The sequence below is a fragment of the Prenolepis imparis genome, unplaced genomic scaffold (assembly GCF_030444845.1).
Source record: "Prenolepis imparis isolate NDT839.2.m4 unplaced genomic scaffold, iyPreImpa1.0 SCAF_1, whole genome shotgun sequence".
Taxonomy (NCBI): Eukaryota; Metazoa; Arthropoda; class Insecta; order Hymenoptera; family Formicidae; genus Prenolepis; species Prenolepis imparis.
In genome coordinates, this window is record NW_028141159.1 from 7,357,062 (window position 1) to 7,379,959 (window position 22,898).

At 27.5% G+C, this 22,898-nt stretch overlaps 4 protein-coding genes and 2 long non-coding RNA genes across 7 annotated transcripts in view; 2 read left to right on the forward strand and 4 right to left on the reverse strand.

Moving 5' to 3' along the window:
* Positions 1–3,613, reverse strand: part of Invadolysin (leishmanolysin-like peptidase, invadolysin) — a 256,032-nt gene extending 252,419 nt beyond the window's left edge. The window contains exon 1 of the mRNA XM_083052517.1: positions 3,475–3,613. The gene's annotated coding sequence lies outside the window, so the exon portion shown is untranslated. The remainder of the gene's footprint in view (positions 1–3,474) is intronic.
* Positions 98–3,598, reverse strand: Fech (ferrochelatase, mitochondrial). Of its 2 annotated transcripts, none has more exons than XM_083052532.1 (8): positions 2,678–3,178; positions 2,021–2,219; positions 1,718–1,939; positions 1,502–1,603; positions 1,057–1,222; positions 872–979; positions 607–771; positions 98–532 (listed from the first exon to the last, which is right to left on the reverse strand). In XM_083052532.1, the coding sequence occupies exons 1-8, from the start codon at positions 2,712–2,714 to the stop codon at positions 335–337; spliced, it is 1,197 nt and encodes a 398-aa protein (XP_082908658.1). In that variant the 5' UTR covers positions 2,715–3,178; the 3' UTR covers positions 98–334. The 2 variants fall into 2 exon arrangements, with proteins under 2 accessions (XP_082908658.1, XP_082908667.1); XM_083052541.1 differs by lacking the exon at positions 2,678–3,178 and adding an exon at positions 3,475–3,598 and having other exon boundaries at positions 99–532.
* LOC145944291 (EEF1A lysine methyltransferase 2) lies at positions 3,186–5,697 on the forward strand. Its single transcript, XM_083052554.1, has 4 exons — positions 3,186–3,454; positions 3,538–3,636; positions 4,889–5,298; positions 5,451–5,697. The coding sequence occupies exons 1-4, from the start codon at positions 3,399–3,401 to the stop codon at positions 5,543–5,545; spliced, it is 660 nt and encodes a 219-aa protein (XP_082908680.1). The 5' UTR covers positions 3,186–3,398; the 3' UTR covers positions 5,546–5,697.
* Positions 5,698–10,696: 4,999 nt separating this feature from the next.
* LOC145944310 (uncharacterized) overlaps positions 10,697–22,898 on the reverse strand; it is a 119,429-nt gene continuing 107,227 nt past the window's right edge. The window contains exon 4 of the long non-coding RNA XR_014426656.1: positions 10,697–10,799. This is a non-coding gene — a long non-coding RNA (uncharacterized LOC145944310). The remainder of the gene's footprint in view (positions 10,800–22,898) is intronic.
* Positions 12,112–21,834, reverse strand: LOC145944250 (uncharacterized). The gene is made up of 4 exons (XM_083052491.1): positions 21,691–21,834; positions 17,429–19,822; positions 16,913–17,121; positions 12,112–12,238 (listed from the first exon to the last, which is right to left on the reverse strand). Exons 1-3 carry the CDS (start codon positions 21,710–21,712, stop codon positions 16,916–16,918), a joined length of 2,622 nt encoding a protein of 873 aa, XP_082908617.1. The 5' UTR covers positions 21,713–21,834; the 3' UTR covers positions 12,112–12,238; positions 16,913–16,915.
* LOC145944318 (uncharacterized) lies at positions 20,662–21,769 on the forward strand. The gene is made up of 2 exons (XR_014426658.1): positions 20,662–21,182; positions 21,274–21,769. It is a non-coding gene; the product is annotated as an uncharacterized LOC145944318 (long non-coding RNA).

Consider the following 22,898-nt stretch of genomic DNA (forward strand, 5'->3'; position numbering starts at 1 on the left):
TATATATAAAATATAAGAAATATTATGATTTAATCAATATTATAATATATATACGGAATTCTTACAAAATATACACATATATGTATATGTATAATTCATATGTCTCATTCACTTTTTCATCCAATTATTAACAAACATTCTCTTTTACATAACATTATACAACTTATATATAAAACAGATTGCATATAATTAATTGTATTTTTAATCAAGCAATTGCTTCCATACCTTAAACCTTAAAGAATAAAGATAATATTTATATAATTATATAAATATAATAATAAATATATCAAATAAAGAGGATAAAATTTATATAATTTCAATATCGCAATAATTATTAACTTTTACATATTTTAGCATACCAACTTTTGCTAGCATCGCAAGTTAAATTTACGCAATGCGGACATCGCGTTAAAAATTTAGGATTTATAGATTGTTTCGATTTAAGATGAGAATCAACAATATCCGCCAAAGCGTCGATAAAAATAGGATGATCGTTAGGAGCTGCAGCCCTTCGTATTTTCTCGATACCAAGCTGAAAATTAAACATCAAATATTCTTGTTCGTTAAAATACAAAATAAACAGTAAAATACGGAAGCGTTTCTTACTTCTTGGGCAAGTTCTTGACAGTATTCTATGTCCAATTCATGGAGGGTTTCAATATGTTCGTTTACAAATGCAATCGGTACCAAAATAAAATTTGTCTTGCCTTGTTTAACGTAACCTTTTAACGCTTCATCGGTAAAAGGCCCTAGCCATGCCGTAGGTCCAACCTAAATATATATATTTCATAACATGAAATGCATCAAACGAGAAAGATTCCTTCTAATTAGCTTCGTTAAATTTTAAACATATACATTTATATGTATATACCTTCGATTGCCATACCAAACTATATGGATTGCAGTAATTTAATTCCTGCATGACTAATGCAACTGTAGCTCCAACTTCCGCAGGATACGAATCCCCTCTATTTACAACCTAGTGATTAGAAAAATACCAATCAAACTAATTTCTAAATAATCACAAAAATAAATGCATATGATAAAAATGGCAACCTGCAATGGCAATGAATGAGCTGAAAATAAAATTATAACGTCATCCCTTTTTTCGCTAGGAAATTGTGCAAGTTCCTGTTTAATCCTTTCAGCAAAGGTTTTTACAAGAAGCGGATGTGTAGCCCATCTATCTATTATACTCCATTTCATCTCACTTGGCAACTCTCTGCAAAGATGTAATTTTTCTCTCTATCTGTTTTATATACACATTATATATTTATTTTTATGCATTTTTATTTTACCCTTTATCCTATTTATTTCAATTTTTATATAGCAATTTTTATGTAACATATATATGCGAAAATAATACACAATTCAAATCGTGTAACTCATATATACCTTAAAATATAATATAAAATAAATATGCTGCATTTGTAATTCTGCAAGTTTTTTTAAGACTCTTATCTAAAAGTAAATTAAAGACATAACATAATAACATAATCACCTAGTTTTATAATAATTATATATAGCATTAAAACTGGAACCTGAAGTTGAACAACTATATTGAGGATATTGAGAAAAAATAACTGTATGCTGTACTCCATCACTGAAAAAGTAAATATAAAAGATATACAATTATAATTCAAATTACCTTTTAATATTAATATTTTTAGATTGCACATGTTTACATTATATTTAAGAAAATATGATGTAATTATACTTGCGTATCCTCTCAAGAGCATCCTCTGTGAGAGGATCTACGTATCGAAAGGCAACATAATATTTATGAGGTGCAGTTTCAGGCGAAATTTTATTTAATTTTTTGCATAAAAGTTCGCCTTGTTTATTTGTCCACTGCAAAATAGGTGATCCACCACCAATCTCAGAATATTTTTTTTGTACTTCTGCAGTACGACGTTTGGCTATCCAAGGACCTAATATACTGTAACATAATTCTGTAAGACATCTCTCCTATATGATATTCACTATTCTAATCATACATATGTATTAAAATATAAAGAACCTTTGTATTGGTAACTGGATCATATCACGATCAGTCATTATTCTTAATAAATATTCATGAACCTGATCAATGTTGGCAGGACCACCCATGTTTAACATTAATATACCAGTTTTTGGCTTTATATTGTCATTATTTTCTAGATTTGCAGCAACAGAAGCGTAGCGCCGTGTTATAGCAGAGAGTTTTGTACATTCTTGTCCTATATAACATCATATTACTACTATATAGAATTCTCTTTCACTTAACTATTATTAGAAGTAAATCATCTAAAGGATTAATGTAAACAAGAATAAATTTGAAGCGCAGAATTATTCTACATGTAATCCAAGACTGCGAAAACTGTAACTTAATATATAGCAGTGTTCCGTAATCTTCATAAACTTACAGATCTTATAAAATTAAGATTTATAATATTAAAAAATAACTACAGATAAAAATAATTAATCGTGCTTGTCCTTTTAAGCAATCAAAAATACTTTGACTTTAATATTAATACACATTGTGACTAATAATTTTATGAATGTCATACAAAGAATTCATGTTAATTATATATATCATGTTAATATTAATATCCTCTTATCATTAAATTGTCATTACATAATTGCAATCAATTGATTGTTATCACCGGATATAAAAATATCACGTCTGTTTACTTACCAAAACACAGATTCATTAACAACTTGCTGACACTCATGTCTAATTAAATTAGCACTTGACAATCTAAGCCAAAATGATTAAAATTGCGGGTATTGCGATGTAGTATGTAAGTTAATAAAAATAACTGTGCACTATCACGATGACAGTAAATACCGTTAGATAAGACTCGGCGATGAGGTTAGGTTCGACACAACACACACAAATTCATAACACATGCAATCGTGTACAAATGGAAATTGTGTAAATGTGTTAGTTGGCATCAAGTTGCCAATTCTATAAAAAATATTTCCCTAGCCAACATTCCTGATAACCAATAACAATAATATTAATAAAAAAAAGCAATGATGTTTCCTCTTACAATAAAAGAAAGAAAATATACATATATATATATTTTAATTTTTTACATGTTATTTAAATAAATAATTATGAAAAGAGAGCTCTTTAGATGCCACTGCCATCTAACCATAAAATTTTAAAGCAATCTGTGGCAACACAAATAATTTCGCTTCCACGTTGAAATTTGTCGGACCGGTCCACGCCTAATAAATATCTATGTATCTATTTATATTTTTGCATCTGATTGTGAATTAACTGCCCTCTTCGTTTATGACAACGTGATTAATCAGTTGACAACAACTGTGGAATTGTGACGTGACGAGAGAGATCTGATCGTATCGGAATTGTCGTTCGACAATCAGGCGGAGAGAATCGCAATAAAATTATGACGGAGCAAGAAAAGGAGGAATTGGCACCATCGAATCTTGGCACTCTCGAATTGTAAGTAATATCGTACGTACCGTGACCGTGCAACGCTCATTGTGCATCACTCGCAGCTTTTGCTCGACGTTTCTCTCTTGCAGCTGGGAGAACACGTACGCCCAGGAACTCGACAACTTTCACGATCACGGCGATGTGGGCGAGATATGGTTCGGCACCGCCAATTCGCGCAAAGTCGTACGGTAAGCGAGCTAGGGATCAACCGCGAACACGCCGTCTTACACACCGCGAGTAAACAACACGACCGCAAAATCGATGGACTTTCGCGCGAAAATGTAAACACAACGCGACCGAGGCAGTTCCTCGCGCGTTACTGATAGCGTCATCTACGAAACTACACTCCCGTGATCGCGTTTCGTTATATATAATAATAACTTTATCTACTATAGATAAGAATGTATCGTCTTTTAGAAATATATTTTTTTTTAAATTTCTTATGTACATATAAGAAATTATCTTCTTCTCTCAAATACAATCAGAAAATATTTTTATATTTAAAAAATCTAGTTAATTAAGATTTAATGATTAATTTAATTAAAACAGTTCTGTTTCTATTTACTTCAGTGCAACTTGAAAGTATTTAAAATGATAAAATATATATAAAATTGCAATCTGAATATCTCTATCTTATTAATATGATTTTATATACAGAAAAAATATGAGACCAAATTGTTTAATAAATTTAATTCTTATTCTAGAATAATACAAGCGCGCGCTTACGCGCATGCCATTCCTCGATTTTATATAAAAAAGATATATAAATTTTTTTTTTAAACTTGATTAATATTTTTTGACAGAAATCAGCTGATTAAAGCGTTAATTAGCTAATTAATTTTAAAATGAAAATATGTTATAAAAACTAAAATAATAATGTTATAAATAATATGTTATAATACTTTAAACTCAAATAATATTTCTTGACAGAAATCAGCTGATAACTGTCAAAAATATTAATCGAGTTTAAGGAATTATAACACATATTATTTAAAACATATTATTATTTTAATTTTTATAACATATATTCTTATTTTAAAAATTAATTAGCAAATCAACACTTTAATCAGCTGATTTCTGTCAAAAAATATTAATAAAGCATATTAATTTGCTAATTCAATTTTAAAATAATATGTTTTAAAAATTAAACTAGTAATGTTTTAAATAATATGTTATAGTTCTTTTAACTTGATTAATATTTTTGACAGTTATCTGCTGATTCTGTCAAAAAATATTATTCGAGTTTAAAATTTATCTTAAAATAGTTTGTTGGGAAAGATAATTAAAATTTATCTTAAAAATATATTTGTTGAAATAATAAAAGTATAATATCAACTACGTTTTTTTCTGAAAATATTAAAAATAGATAAATAAAAATGAAAAAAAGGTTATTGTATATTTGCGCAAATTTTGAAATTAACTAATGAGATCGTTTTCTAGATGGATCACTACTAAATTAGATTTGAACAAAGAAAGCGATAAAATAATTGACGTAGGATGCGGTAATGCAATGACTTTGGTGGAACTCGCGAAACAAGGATTCGCGAACTTAACGGGAGTGGATTATTCACAGAAAGCGGTGGATCTCGCTCGTATGGTGTTGAACAATAATAATTTACCAAATGTGAAATTAGAAGTCTGCGACATTCTCAATAATACATTATCGCATGACTTTAAACTCGTCCACGATAAAGGCACTTATGATGCTATTAGTTTAAATCCGGAAGATCCGACAGTGAAGCGACAAAAATATATAGAAAATATACATCGCATTCTTTTACCAAAAGGATATTTAATATTGACTTCGTGTAATTGGATCAAGGAAGAATTAGTGAAACAATTTACAAGTCGTTAGTATAATTTATAATGAAATTTTAACAGTTTTGTTTATTATTTCTCTAATAATTATATAAAAAATATAATTTTTTACGAGGAAAATTGTTGCAAAGACGATTTTTAAAAATATATATGTTTTGTGACAATATACAATTATCCTTTACAGATTTCGAACTCGAAAGTCAACTTCCTACGGATACATTTCAGTTTGGTGGGCAGACAGGAAACACTGTAACACAATTGGTATTTAGGAAAAAGTGACAATAAAAAAATATTTATATGTATATTTATATGCATATCATATTACATACATAAATAAATGAGATATTTGTATAAAACAAAAAATAAGATAATTTGTATAAAGATTTTGATAATCACCTTCCGCATATGAGAATAAATAAATATTTCGAAAAAGTTCAAGATTTATTTGTGCACACAAAATGTTCAAATACATATAACATGATTAGAGTGAGAATAATTACTAGTTCTATATATTCTTTTAGCTATTATTACATTACAAAGTTTACAAAAGATATACTTATATTATAATAAATTAAGTTTGCAATAAATCTCTATGATTAATAAATATTCTAAATATACGATAGCATAGAGGAATAAATACATTGTGTGTTTATCGAGTGCATTTATATTAATAATTAAGACTTATTGGCAAAAGTTTATATTTCTCAAAAAGACTTACTTCCATGTCACATTTAAATTTTTTTACAGAATTAAGATAAAATTTTTTTTTATTGTTTTGTACGTTAAAGGAAATATGTTACATTAGAGAATACATTGTACTACAATATAAATTATACTAAATAAATTATACGATATATTAACATGTGCGTCTACATGAATGTTTCCATATTTTAATTTTTAATGCTCTTAAAACATGAGAAGCTTAATCATATACACACTCTAAAATATACTATTAAAGCATCATTCTTTTATCTCGAATTTTAAAGATAATTAAATTTAACAATCTAATTCATCAATCTAATAATAAATTTTATCTAGTTATATTAGTATTAAAATTTCTTATCTACTTTTAATCTATTTTTAATCTTTCACGCTTGTGTTATGATTATTATAAAACAATAGAATATAAAAATTAAGATATAGTGATAGTAATTAAATGACAAATTGTAATCATATATTAAATACAAATAAAATTTATATAGAATATGTTAATTAATATTGTTTACCTTAATTTAAATGAATTATAATGAAATTTTTTAAATCGTAATAACTTTGTTAAAGTGTTCAACGTATTATAAAATATGTACACAAGTACGAAAGAGATTATTTACTTACGATCGATTGATAATTACATACAAGATGATTTAGAGAGATTAATGTTCACTTTTTTAACTTTTCATTACAAATATAATCTTTGTAATTAAAAATTTAACTACGCTATAATATAGTGACATAAGACTAAATCTTTGTAATTAAAAATTTAACTACGCTATAATATAGTGACATAAGACTAAATCGATGGTAATATTTACTTGAATAAAAATTATCCAAAAGTGGCAAAAGAGCAAAATCGTTTATTTCTATGGATTTAAAATGAAGAATCAATGAAAAGTCTGATTATCCACTGTCTTATAGAATAAATGCAAAGCTATTTGAAATTTTCTTTGCAATTTAAATGTATTACACATCTTATCGCTGTTTATAGGATTTATGGTTACAATATACATCAAGAAAAGACGATTGAATATAGATAGATACAATTTTCCAAGTTTAAAACAAATTAGAGAATTAGAATTAGAAAATATGAGACTCTTTACGTATATACTTGCAACATAGTGCATTTTATATAGTATACAAACTGTTCCAGAAATCGTACATTTTTTCCGCATTACTTAAATAAAGTAAAAATAGTGATTTGTTATTTTAACATTAAAAAAAAGAATCCTCTTAAATAATTATAAGACTACGAAATGTGTGAATGTCTTACTATTTTATATGAGTCATTGTTAAACATTTTTGGAAAAAGAGATTATTAATCAAACTTTTCCTCATAAAAGAAAACTGTTTTTTCAAAGACTAGAACAACACAAGCGCGCGCTACGCGCGCGCCATTTTTCGATTTTATATAAAAAGAATGATATTTTTATATAAAGTTTGTTTAAACTTAATTAATATTTTTTGACAGAAATCAGCTGATTAAAGCGTTAATTTGTTAATTAAATTTTAAAATAATAGTATATAATAAAAATTATAAAATAATGTTTTAAATAAAATGTTATAGTACTTTAAACTCGATTAATATTTTTTGACAGAAATCAGCTGATAACTGTCAAAAGATATTAATCGAGTTTAAAATACTATAACATTTTATTTCAAACATATTATTATTTTATAATTTTTATTACATACTATTATTTTAAAATTTAATTAATAATGTTTTAATCAGCTGATTTCTATAAAAAAATATTAATAAAGCGTTAATTTGCTAATTAAATTTTAAAATAATAATAGATTATAAAAATTAAAATAGTAATATGTTGTAAATAATATGTTATAATGCCTTATCTGCGATTATTATTTTTTGATAGAAATCAGTTGATAACTGTCAAGAATATTAATCGAGTTTAAGGAAAATATTATTTAAAACATATTATTTTAATTTTTATAACATATTCTTATTTTAAAATTTAATTAGCAAATCAAATTAACGCTTTAATCAGCTGATTTCTGTAAAAAAAAATTAATAAAGCGTTAATTAAATTTTAAAATAATATTATGTCATAAAAATTAAAATAATATGTTTTAAATAAAATGTTATAGTACTTTAAACTCGATTAATATTTTTTGACAGTTATCAGCTGATTTCTGTATCATTCTTTTTAACATAAAATTGAAGGATAGTGTACGCTTGTGTTGTTCTAGTCCTTTTCTAAAAAAAGGCATGTTAAGTCGATTCTCGCAAGTATTGTTGCCTCTTTTTCACGATGTTAATTAGCTGCCTCGATTTGTGTTGTGCGTTTTATTCACAGCATCGAGAGACTATCATCGCGAGGGACAGCAGTTTGACAGTTTATCCAAAATCAAATAAAATAAAATAATAATATATGTTTTAATACTTTAAATTCGATTAATATTTTTGACAGTTATCAGCTGATTTTTGTCAAAAAATATTATTCGAGGACAAATAAGTTTATATTATAAAGTATATATATTATAACATACTCTCGTATAATATTATTTATATATTTACAACATATTATTATAATTAAAATAATATTTTGTATAAGTAATACACAGAGAGAATTTTCTCTTAGAATTTACCCTGAAAATCATAGTAATTGTGAGACAATATGATATGTCAAGAATTTTATAAGAATTTCTCTGATTAATATTTATCACAATAAAAATAATAATATTTATCACAATAAAATATAAAACATGTTTGATTAATTTTACTATGCAGTTTAGTAAAATCAAACATGTGTTATATTTTATTGTGATAAATATTATTGTGATAAATATTAATCAGAGAAATTCTCATAAAATTCTTTCCGTATCATATTGTCCCACGATTACCATGATTTTCAGGGTAAATTCTAAGAGAAAATTCTTTCAGTATATAATATGTTATAATACTTTATCCGTGATTAATATTTTTTGACAGAAATCAGCTGATAACTGTCAAAAATATTAATCGTGATATATTAATCGTGTATTAAAATGTATACATAAATGTATATATATATATAAATGTGTACATAAATTTTATATATATATATATATATATATATATAAATGCATATTATATATACATGTATATAATATATATACATATTCATATATATACATATTCATATATATACGTATTCATTCATATATATACAAATATACATATTACATATCTTTCCTTTTTTCGCGAGGGATAAACCGCTGACCAAAATTGTGTACACCAATGCCTACTAATGCCCAATTATTGGGCATTACTGTACCCTAGTAATGCGTAATAATGCCTAACCTAACCCTAACCGCTTATAATAAACATGAAAATTTCTCTAAATTTATAAGTATAAAAAATATATTATTTATGAGGCGCATTGGACGAAAAGCTCGAACAAAACAATTTCTGTTCTAAAAAAATAATAATGACGTTAATTAATAGCTAATAAAACCCGGCTAGTAATGCCCATTAATGTACACCAATGCCCACCAATGCCCACTAATGCCCACTAATTCCCTAAATCTGTACACCGCAATGCCCTCAGCGGTTTACCCCTCGTTTTTTCAGAAAGGAGGAATCTATGAGCAAAAAAAAGTGTGTGATTACTGGAACAGTCTAGATTCAAAATAGAAAATGTATATAACTATAGTTTATATATAAAAGTGCTTTATCATTTTAAAACTCGAACATATATTTATACATATATTATACTTAAATACTTCGTTAAATTAACGAGATTGATGATATTCTTATAAATAAGTGTATTCTAGAATATATTCGCGCAAAATCGGATTCATAATTTAATTCGTAGAATTATTATTTCTCTACTGTAGGTTATCATACAGGTTCAAGAATTGACAAGATAATTTTTGAAAGCTTGAAGATTTAGATGTAGTTAAGTCTTCCGAGTATAAGCGAAGTAGCCAGAAAAGTCATCGTATACAATGTAAAGATGGATGAGCAGCCTACGAAAGATGTAAATAATGTTTTCAGCTGATTTATATTTTTAATATTAACACATCATGGTACGAGAAAAGATGAGAAATTCTGTTATCTCATAGATAGATTTATAAAAATTTCTTAAACTTCCGTTATTGCAACACATTTATCGTGACTCATATTTTAGACTACAAATTTTAAAATAGCTAAACGATATTTATTACGTCATACAATTTCCTACTAATTGCAGACGATAAGCAATATTTAATACGCAAATTACTATCATATATTTTTTAAAATCTCATATGATATATAGATTAAAACATTCTATTTTTCAGGAGAACAAATGCTAAATATTTATTTTAAATAAATATATTACTGAATACACTAATTAAATATAACAATAATCAACATATTAACGTATAATGAAAGTAATAGAATATTTTCATCTGTTTAACTGAATATTTTATGACTTACACAGTATTAAAGAGGAAAATCTGTCTTATAATATTAATAACATCTTTTTTAATCAAATAAATTTAATAAATTTAATAAATTATAATAAATTAAAAATTTCAATGTAAAATAATTATCAAATTTCATTTATATTTTTGTAGAAAAATTAAATTTTGGATAATGCCATTAAAATAGCAATAATAATATAGAGATCGCAATCAAATATATAATATATTGTCCCTACTGTATTAACAAGAATTTTTTGAGATGATAAAAAATAAAGCTTACCGTTACAAAATAATGGTGTTTCTTGATAAAATCCTTCTTGACAGTGACATCGTTTCCCTAAGGAATTGTTGCGCACAACGCAGTGGGCATCTTCTATGCATTCTCCATCGTCATTGCAGGGTGCATGAAGCGCTAAAAAAAAAAGAACGCAAATTTTCAAGATAACAAGTTACATAAGAAACTGGCCAGAGAGCAAGCTATGAATTTCTTGCTGTTCAAGGTTTAGAATTTGTAAATTTACTTTTACAAAGATTTTAAACATTTATTTAATTATAAATGTATAATATGGATTAGTACTTATAATAAATACACAGCTCTATTTAATTTTTCGAGCTCGAACATAATGCCGACGAAACTTTATGGCGATCGATTTGTAACTGCGGTTAATTGCGCTTAAAATGTCCGAGGTAATCATCGGCAACTTCGCCGAAAATCAGAAAGGAAACGTGCATAGTGATCAACTAATCAAGTCAAATTGGGTCAAGCCGGGTTTCCGGATCGTTTCACGAACCTCTAATATTACGTATCGAACTACAAATCACTTGGTTATACAGTTATACAATTACCCTATGCAGTTTCCAAAGTTTTGAGATTTAGTTCAATTTTATTGCATTGTGCCAGGTACGGTTATTGCTATCATTTCTATCAGTCATTTGATGTGATTTAAGTCATGAAGACGTCTTTACTTACATAAGCAATTTTATATAACTTGTAAAATATTATAATAAATACATAATAACGTTCACAGTATAATTTGCAAAAGAATAATGATTAAATGTAATATTTTTTGCTGTCGTTCTATTTTTAAGCTTTCTCCTACTGTGCAGAAATACTGCAGAAAAACAGGTAGGTGAACTGTTGAAGGTAGGTCGGGGCGGTACTCTTTACCTGTACCAATTTGCATAGATAACCATAGACCCGCTACGAACACCGTCATATGTTCACATATTGCAATACAGCACGTAAGTATATGCAAATCTTGGTACTGGCTTCTAGTTATAATCATCCTTCCGAAGTTTGACTATTTCGCGAAATTAAAATAATAACCTAATGAAAAACCTAATGAATAACATGCGAAACATCGGAAATATTTTGTCATGCATACAAAAACTTAAACACACAAGAAAAACGATGTTACATATCAGAATATAGCGTGCCTATATCCTTTCAAAAAATGTTTTACAGAGACAGATTTTTTAACAAATCTGAAATTAATTTTTTATTTTTGCAAATTTCTCGAAAAATATGTCACTCAAATTCTTGTCGATTATTTTAGGAAATATATCTTATCTTTGAGATATTTACATATTAAAGTCAATTTCGCTAAATAAAAACTAATCTTATTATTTTTGCCTGTTATATAACGAGTATACAAAAATAATGGTAATGTAAAATTAACATTGTAAAAACCTAATATCTACCTTTGAATTTATTAGTGCAGGCACCATTAAGTGGTGCCGAATAATCGCCGCAGAGACATCGGGTTCTTCCATCTCGGGGATCTGCCATACACGTTGTATTTTGAATTCCATCACAATCACTTTTCATCTTGCATTCGCGAGCTTTACCAACTGTAATTATAGATATTATTCTGTATAAGGAACCGTAATCTTATTTAATCCTTAATTAATTTAATACATTTTTAATCCGTAAAAATATGTATGCGATATTATTTCAGAATATATTACTGAACACATTAAATTTGCAAGTATGAAATTAAAGCAATATGTAAAATCCGTTATATTCACATTTTTTCGCATTTTTATTTAATATTTTAAAAATATTATTAAAGTATTTATTAAAATATTTATTCGAAGAATCTCTTTATCTCTTTTTGTTTTTTATGTTTTATATTTTAATAAAAAATATGAAAGTAAAAATTTGTGGAATAAAATCTACAAATACGATTATATCTCGATACAAGGATGAGTATGAAGAACTTAGAATAGTGATCGTCACAAAAAGTCATACGAATGAGAACTCTGACATTCAGCAGAACATTAGTATTCATCTGCATTTCAATTTAACCTTGACTCGCATAAATATCATTTTTATTTATACGCAATTTAAAATGAAGCTTTAAATAATTGTATTTGATTATTAGATATTAATTTGCATATTGTTAGAAATCCCAGTATTAAAGAAATTTATAGTATACATTTTATATAATATCTCTCTGTATATATATAATGTAATTAAATTTAAGTACATATATACATATTGAGTAAATAGGGTACATGTGCGTAAAATAAAGTAATATTTTTATACAATTTTAAAGAGCATTAAACTCTACAATTTTTTAACATTTTATATACATAAAAATCTGAATTGAAGAAATAAGAAATCCATAGTTATTATTCTAGAATAAATTAGAGTTTCTGTTTAAAATGAAAATAATAGAAAGTTAAAATAGAATTGCTATTATATATATTAAGATATTTCGTGAATTTGTCTTGATATGCGTTATTAGAATATGCTTCAAAATTATTAATTGCAATTAAGTAAGTTGTTTAACAAGTATTTTTATATATAAATTTTAAATATAAATTAATAATCCAGTTGTGTAAAAAATCTAATATAATATATATTTAATATATATATATATATATATATATATATTGTATAATATAAAAATATAATATATTAAAAATTTTTTAAAACAAATACTTTTCTTCTAAATAATAATGATAATACTTATTTAGGTATACACGTCGCATTGTTAACTTAAAATTTTTATTATTTAATTTATATACTTGGTGTTGGCGGCGGTGGTGGATTTGGATTTTGATTCTGCGGATTGGTCTTCCCAAAAGTAGTAAGGGCACCGGACAATGGTGGTAAAAATATTGATACAACCAGTACAATAGAAATTATTCGGACAATCATTCCGTCTTTCATGGTCTGTCGCTTGTTATGCAAATAATTGAATTATCACTTATACAGTCACAAATCACAAATGCGAACTCTAATAAAAAGATAACTCACGAAGAGAAAAAAATCACTTCCTTTTCTACATAAACTTTTATTCCATTCGGCTCTGCCTTTTTCTTAATTTCTTAATTTCCTAACAAATTTATTTCGACCATAAACAGTATCACTCTGATGGAAGTCTGAACCAACGCGGCTAACTCTTAAGTGAGAATACTTCTCGCACTTTCGATCCACTTACACGAAATACAAGTATGTTTGATTCCAAGACTGCGTGTTACAAGGACGTCGAAAGGCCTTTTAAGCCTTCGAAGCATCCCCACTACGAAACACCCTCCGTGCTGCCACCACTAAAGCAGAAAATGCTCTACCATAAGGTGGTTACTTTACCACCTTCTTCGAAAATCTGAATACGAAACTGGCCGGCTAAACTTCGATCGCCACAAAAGACGCGATTAGATGTGACTATGTTCTGTTACCGAGCCGTTGCTGAGCATTACCAACAAAATTTATGAGAATCTAACACATGGAGCCTAACTCCTTTTCGAAACGCTATCAGGGAACAACCCTTCGAAGTATTCTCTGCTTTGCATCGTTATCATCTGCCATCTAGTCTTAATTTAGATCCTCATACATTAGTGGTAAAATTTAGCAATCCTTACTATAAATTATACGTGAAATTAAACAGTCAATAAAAACGTGTCTAATACCAATGTTTCAATTTTCGAGAAAGTCATTTAGTCTCAGGTAACTTTTGTAATTACCCTCTGATCGTATCAACAATCTTTTAAGGTCTTCTAATCAATTCCAAAAAATTTGATTTAATCTTTCTTATGGTATAAATAATGTATATTTCGCAGTTATACGAGATTAAATTTGATTTAAAAAATTCGCCTCATGCTGACGCCGCATATGAATTACATAAAACAACTCATAAAAATGCCGCTATTATTTTAATCAAAATATATATACGTCGAATCAAATATTTGATCATTTATATTAGTCAACGAAAAAAAATGTATTATCAGAAACATTAAATAATTTTTAAATAAATTTTATCCTTGTTTATATATATTGTTTATCACTTTTTCATAAAAATAATTTTTTTAAACTTATTATTTTTTGTCTACAACAAATAGTTTGCGAAAATAAGTAATGATGCCATTGTAAGAAAAAGTCTTTTATATTACTTTTTTGTTATTTTATAATTGCTTCTAAACTTTTCAATATTTAGAATAATTTAACAAAATAACAATAGCATAAGATATCGCAGCACTCATTAAAATTCAAAAGATATATAAAAATATATTAATTACACATATGTTCTGCTTTTTCTTTTTAAGTATCAACAATAGAAAGAAACTGCGAGTACAGTTTTTCCAACAAAGTTTATTATTTCTTAAAGCTTCTAACGCATTTCTTATAAGAATTTATCTGAATATCTAGCACAGTTTCTCTGTTATCTTTTTAAGTGCGCCCGTTATCGCGTCTCTTTGTCAGTCGAATTCGAAATGTTAACTTTGCAGATTACAAAGGAGGCTCATCCGGCCGCGTGTGCACGAAAGCGACCGAAAATTTATCGTCATGTTGCCAGTATTTTATGGCCGGACAATCGTAGGAATGTATTCGTCTACACGCTAAGTGCATCGCGCTTTGCAACATCTGTTTACAGCGGTGAGACGCGTGTGAAATTGTCGTGTCGTTTTTACAACAACCGCGTCGCCTCTTGTTTCGACAAGGCAAAGCTTGCATCGATCATCGATCACGAAGGCTCGCGTGTAATTCATAAATTTAACAAGACGCGTGCAGAACGTGCAGTGATTTACAAGGCAATTTGCCGGAATGCTCGTCCGGCGATCGAAATACTGATCGAACTGTCGTGGTCGATCTTGCATGTTTCACGAAACTGGTAAGGTGTAAGGTCAGCGCGCGATTAAACCCGTGATTGGCTGGGTGCTGACATTAATAAAGAAGCGCAACGCTATATCAAATCAATAACAAACTTGATAAGATCACCCATCATACTTTATTAAACGTTCCATTTACGTAACTTTGAATATTTTGCAGCATTTTCGATCAGATTAAATGTCAGAATTGTTGAATAAATCAATTGCATTTTTCTCGCGCACGATGTCGTGCAATTTGCAAAAATATATGCTTTACGTACTCTTAATAAGTGATAATACGATACAACATTGATACGTTAACTCAAAATATAATAAATACCTTCTTGAAATAAAGCGATTGAATTAGTAACTAATGACGTCAAGTAATTTTGTCACACAAATGTGTACAGCTATATAAATACACACACTAATTAAAGAAGACATTTGTAATATAGCAAGATACAAAATTATGATCCAGAATTTATTTTAAAGTAAAAATGACATCTTGAAAGATTGTGCATAATCAAGAACTATTTTAAAGATATATGAGCCTGACCTACATTGCTAGTTTTATAATCATTGAACCATTGGCCAATTGTAATAAAAATTCTACCAACACGCGTGAAAACATTATCGGATTAACGCAGAGCTACGTATAAATTGTAACAAATTAACATGAATAAGTTCAAGGCCTATGCGCAGCATATGAGCAATGCACTAATTATGCCATAGCATGCTTTTGTCGAATATTCACAGGTTTTACGAATAAATTTTATGTGAGAGAATATTAGTTATTAAGTATATACACTGAGAGAATTTTCTCTTAGAATTTACCCTGAAAATCACGGTAATTGTGAGACAATATGGTATGGAAAGAATTTTATGAGAATTTCTCTGATTAATATTTATCACAATAAAAATAATAATATCTATCACAATAAAAATAATAATATCTATCACAATAAAACATGTTTGATTAATTTTACTAAACTGCATAGTGAAATTAATCAAACATGTTTTATATTTTATTGTGATAGATATTATTATTTTTATTGTGATAAATATTAATCAGAGAAATTTTCATAAAATTCTTTCCATACCATATTGCCCCACGATTACCATGATTTTCAGAATAAATTCTAAAAGAAAATTCTCTCTACATATTAAATATAATATAGCATATTGTGCAATAAAAAAACATTAAAATGTATTTTATATAAACATAAAAAACACACACATATATGTATGTATCTATTATTCGTTTTTTTCTCTTTGATCATAATAATAGTTATTTATTATAATAGATATGTGAATGTGTGATATATATAAATCGGTATAAATAAAAATTTTTAAATATTTTTATAAATCATTTATAAAATACATAAAGAAATAACATAATATACAAAAATAAGAATATTTATATATTATTACCTTTTATATGTTTATGTATGATTCTTTAGTTTTCATTGGAAATTCGTTCGAAGCATAATCATCATCAAGTTTATTATTAAGAAGACGTTCATGAAGTCTATCAATGCAAGCAGCAAGAATCTTCACTTCTTGAAAAATTTTTTTCAAGGAATTTTCTTTAAATATGTTTACGTCTTTATTAACTTCTTTCAACGTATTCGATACTTGTTCTGTAATATAAAAAACTTAATTTTAATACACACAGACGTATTTAAATAAATAAATAGAAATACAAAAATGTCTCTAGTTATCATTAATTAACATTAATAAAATTGTCATATAAAAGATGAAATTATATTTTACATATAAATATACCATAAATTCAATAAATATTATATTATAAGAACTATCTTATCTCTCTAAAGTGCGAGACACGTAATTTTTTAAAATTATTTTATATATTTCAAAAAATAATAAGTAAAATGTACTATAATATATTTGTTTATATTTCTTTTTCTAATATAATAATTAACATACCATGTTGTTCTGTTAAATCATCAGTCATTCGTTTCTTCCTGTAATTGTAATCGTCCTTTATATCGTATGAGTTATCTTGAATATGTATTTTTTCCAAGAATTTTTTAAAATCAACATACTGTTGACGCCATGACTTTTGAGGACAAATGAAAGGAGGAATGCTACAAATGTAATCCGAATAATCATTTTCAGAAAAACTATTTGATAGAAATTGTTGCTTCACGATATTTAACATTTTATCATTAAATATAGAAGTTAGTTCTTTTTCCAAGGTGAAAACACGTTCGTTATTTTCAAAAGATGTTTTAGCATTTTCGGAATCTAAAGAATCTTGTGTTTCTGTAACTTTTAATTGTTTCTGTTGTTGCGTATCGGAAACCTTCAACAATGGATTCCACTCCTTGTTAGAATCGACGGTATCTGAGTCAGATTCAGTAAAGGAGAATATTGTTGTAGAAGAAGAGGCTATTTCTCGCTTTTCTTTATTTGTGTCTGGGCTATTAATTGTATCGTGTTTATCTTTTGTCCTATCAAAAGAGTTTATTTTAAAGAATAAATCCGATGCTTCTTTCGAAGTTCTTAAATGTGGTATGCTTTCTTGTAATTGTAAAGAAATAATTGCGTCAATTAGTTTAGATGCACTGTGCTGTACGTTTTCAATTTTTTTATCAGAGTTCTCATTAGAAATTAATTCATCCTTTAATTGCGCGCTTTCATCTTTATCATAATAATCAAAATAATCATCTATATTAAAATCGAAATTGTCTTCTGAAATATCGGCTGTGTGTGTATTAAAAGCATGATTCCATTCTTTTTCAAACATAATTTCAGAACTAATTTCAGGTCCACATTTAACTGTTAAAACATTCATTTTGGTTTCGATCTGACATTGATTATGAAATTTAGCTTTTTCTGGAATAAAAGCATCAATAGTCTCCGTGTTCTCAGTCGTATCCTCTAATGATGGATTTTGTATCTTGTCAGATTCTGATATGTCTTTTGATCCAGTTTGTAAATTATTTGCAAAAATAGGGGGCGCATTCAACCACTGAAAATTAATAACATTGGATGTCGAGGATTCTACAGTACCTGGTATTTCTGATTGCAATAATCCGAAAGAAGGCTCAACATTCTTCATTAATTTATGCATTTCTTCTTCTTGTTTTGTGTTTGCGCTAATTTCTGACGAATGATGATCTTTTGTATTTGGTACGATTGATATCCATGTATCAAAATTCTCATAGCTTCCAGACGTAGATATATCCGATGATGCTGACATCGACATATTGCTATCATCCGCGTCATGTTTATCTTTATTTTTTATATCATCATCGCTATTTTTTATTTGTTTAAAAAATTCTGGTGTTGATACAGATTGAGAAGTCGAAGAACTTTGAATCGAATGTTCTGAAGACATATCAGAAGATTCATACGATTGATAAGGTTGGCATATAACAAGATCTGATTGTAAAGATGCATTTATTTGTTCATCAGTCCCATCTCTCGAAGAACTTTTCTCACTAGGATCGTCTTGTGTCGCATATTCAATTATATCGAGAAATCTTTGTTCCGGATCTTGCGCACTATTTTTCAAGTTTATTTTCAAATCCACGGAATTTCCAAGATTTAAAGTCGTAACATCAAGCCCTAAACTTTCGATTTCATTGAATGTATTTGGAGCACGATCTTTTTGGTTATTTAATATCAAACGATCAACATTCTCAGTAAAATCATTGTTGTTTTCAAACTTTTTAAAGTCATTAATTGCTATATTTTGCAGTTTCTCAAGAAATTGCTCAAAATTAAATTCTTTGTTGTTAGAGGTAATAATTTTATCGATATTTTCAATCGGAAGAATTTTCCAAGACATCTTCATAAATCCTTTGTCATATACTAAATCTTCTGACGATGATATCATCGGTGAATTATTGATGTCACTTGCTTCCATCATATTGTTATTCGGCATGCTAATAGAATTCTGCGTACTCGTTTGCATACTACTGTCTACATTTATTACAATTGTCTTGCTTGGCATTAAATCTGGTTCTTTTAATTCTATGCCTTCTAGAAAATTATTATCTGTGATTTCAGGTTTGACAAATATCATAGGCATTTCTACAGTTGGATGTGATTTCTGTACTTCAGACACTGATTTGAACACTAGTGGATATCTTTCAGGAGTGATATCAGTAGCCTCATTTTCTGTTACTCGGGAATGATAACTCTGTAAAATCATGTAACAACCCCATCCTAGGAATAATGTTAGTTCCAATAAAAATATCAGTCTGATGTATCGTATCCAATGCTTGCAACAGTTGGCGTTATTTTTGAGCTTGCTTATATATTCCTGCTTCTCTCGTTGTAATCCTTCTTCTAAAGTTGCTACGTCTTTTTCTATATAAATTAAAATTTTTTATCTATTTATACATCTTATTAGTCAAATAATTTAAAAAATTGTATTTAAATAAACATATATATTTTAAGATAAAATAATATAGCGATATCAAATTGCAAGGTCACCAGACGATAATTAAAAAATGACAGTAATTTAATCGACCAATTCTGGCAAAATTCAGTTTTATTTTTCACAACGTTTCGACCATGGGTTTCGGTCCTTATCAAGTGTGCTGTAATATACATTTACAAGTATGAATAAAGGAGTAGAGTAAAAATAAAAATAACAATAATATGGTAATAAACACGTCTTTCACTACAAACCTGTGTTCTTAAAACAAAGTAAAAAGATAAAAAGCCAACGAAGACACATTATTATAATCAGAGAAGAAAAACGACTGAGTTGCTATCAAATGTTTTCGAAAATAACTTTCAACTTAGAAAAGGAAAGGGGGGAAAAAGGACCTATCATACGACCTTTATTATTTTATCGTAAATATTATTTAGATTGTCTGTGTCTTTTTGTAAATTAATAATGTTGTTAGATTTTTTGATAAAAAACATCTCAGCGATTTCTCTTTTCCTAACATACTTCTCATTATGCAAAACAACCGGAGCAGACCAATCAAAATCATGACCATTATCCAGTTTATGTTTACTTATGACCGAAAAATTGCTCGCATGTACTTTTATGTTGTTAAAATTCCTTGATCCGTATGCCTAATTGTCGTTTCGTTTGACCAATATATGATAAAGAACAGTTTTCACAATTAATTTTGTATACTACTCCGGTCTTATTACATATAGGTAATATATCTTTGACGCGTCTAATTAATGTATTCAATTTTTTCGGTATGTGGTAAACACAGGTCAAGCCTGTTTTTCGCAACGATCTAGTGATGCTCTCGCTGAGGTGCTTCACATATGGTAGCTGTATAGTTCGATCATATGTCTTGTTATTTGAGGTACAATTATCTAGGAGAAGATCTCCTTTATTACGTTTTTTAAGCAATTTTAGTCTATTGTGGACAAACTTATTGATAATATTAGAAGGGAAGCAATTATTCGACAAAATTAATTTTACGCTCTCAATGTTTTTTTGATGAAATTGATCATCAGATAATAATATCGCATGATCTACAAGACTGAAAATGGTATTTATTTTGTACTTAAGAGGATGATTCGAATAATAATTAATATATCTACCCGAACAAGTGGGTTTCAAAAACCAATTAGTCAATAGTTTACCACCATGTCTAAAATTTTGATAGCAACTCAGTCGTTTTTCTTCTCTGATTATAATAATGTGTCTTCGTTGGCTTTTTATCTTTTTACTTTTAACATTGTTTTAAGAACACAGGTTTGTAGTGAAAGACGTGCTTATTACCATATTATTGTTATTTTTATTTTTACTCTACTCCTTTATTCATACTTGTAAATGTATATTACAGCACACTTGATAAGGACCGAAACCCATGGTCGAAACGTTGTGAAAAATAAAACTGAATTTTGCCAGAATTGGTCGATTAAATTACTGTCATATTTTATAAAATAATATATATATTATAAAGAAAAAATATAATTTTTTATTATATATAATAAATTTGAAAAATAAACATGCGCGGCAACAATTTTTTATATTACAAAGCATGATTATTTTGTAATAAAAGAGAAATAAAATATAAGAATAAAAAATAGAAATATTATATAAATGCAGTGAGACTACACTTGTAGATTTTGTTTAATATTTTAATTAAATATTTAATTATTTAATTAGTTATTTTATCATTGTAATAATGATATAAACAATTATGCTTTTATATTTAATATAGAAAATATAAAATATATATATTAATATTTATTCTCACCACTATTCCACTGTTCCTTCATGATGAACGCGAGAGTAATCGCTAACTGAACATCTCTTACTGAGAAGAGATCGTTAAATGTTCAGCACAGTAGTATGAACGAATCTCGACCCGGCAAAGTAGCATACAGAAGTGAAAGGTCGCGATAAAAGTTGTCCCCCTCTACGTCTTTACGAGGAAGACATTCTTCGGGTCGTCGTTTATCTTTCCCGGGTCAGTCACGCCGATGACTGCGCGCCTTGTTGTCAATAGAGATTCATCAATTTAACTCGCTATTTGTAAATTTAAACTATATTTTATTTAACTATAATTTAAACTATATATTATTTAACTATATTAATGTGAAAAACATAAAAAATTTTTTAAAATGTAGTTTAAATCTATGTATTACATAATATTTATAAAGTTTGTTAATATTGATTATGAGGCTACTAATTGAAAGAAATAAATGCGCTATAAATTATTTCCTCCAATCAATTATTATCTTTTTTTGCTCTTCTTTTAATTGCCAATATATTACATGAGGTTTATAATAATAACCGAAGAGATTTATAATAACCAAATCTATATATATATATATATAGATTTATACATAGATGTTTTAAACGGTTCGAGTAATTCAAATTATTTCGAGTACGTTGTAATAAATAATTAATATATCAGTCAATAATTAATATATCAATCAAATAATATATAAATAATTAATATATCACTATATGTATATATATATATATATATATATATATATATATATATATATAAATTGAAATATTAAAAACAAAAAGTGTGATATAAATTTTAAAAATTAAAGCAACGCACATAATATTATTCTCGTATATTACTCTCGTATAATCGATCGATGCATTTCTTCATACTTTCAGTCTCTGTTAATCAGATTGCAGTAATTCGTGGTCAGATAATTAAGTCTTTATTACCAATTGTGATATAATTAGCGCGATATGAACAGACGAAAAATGAGACTATATATGAGCAACATGTGATTTGAATACTACCATATCCGGCCAATGAGATTGATTGAAGAAAAATTGCGTACTTAGGGTTCCGCTGGGCGTGATAAGGGAACTAAATAGACGACACGCGAGCCGCACCAGCTATATTCATTAAGACCGTTTTTACTTGTGAGCGAGCAATGCTCTTGAGGTAAGCTTTCGATGACGTCACTAGTGAATTCAAGACACAGTGACGTT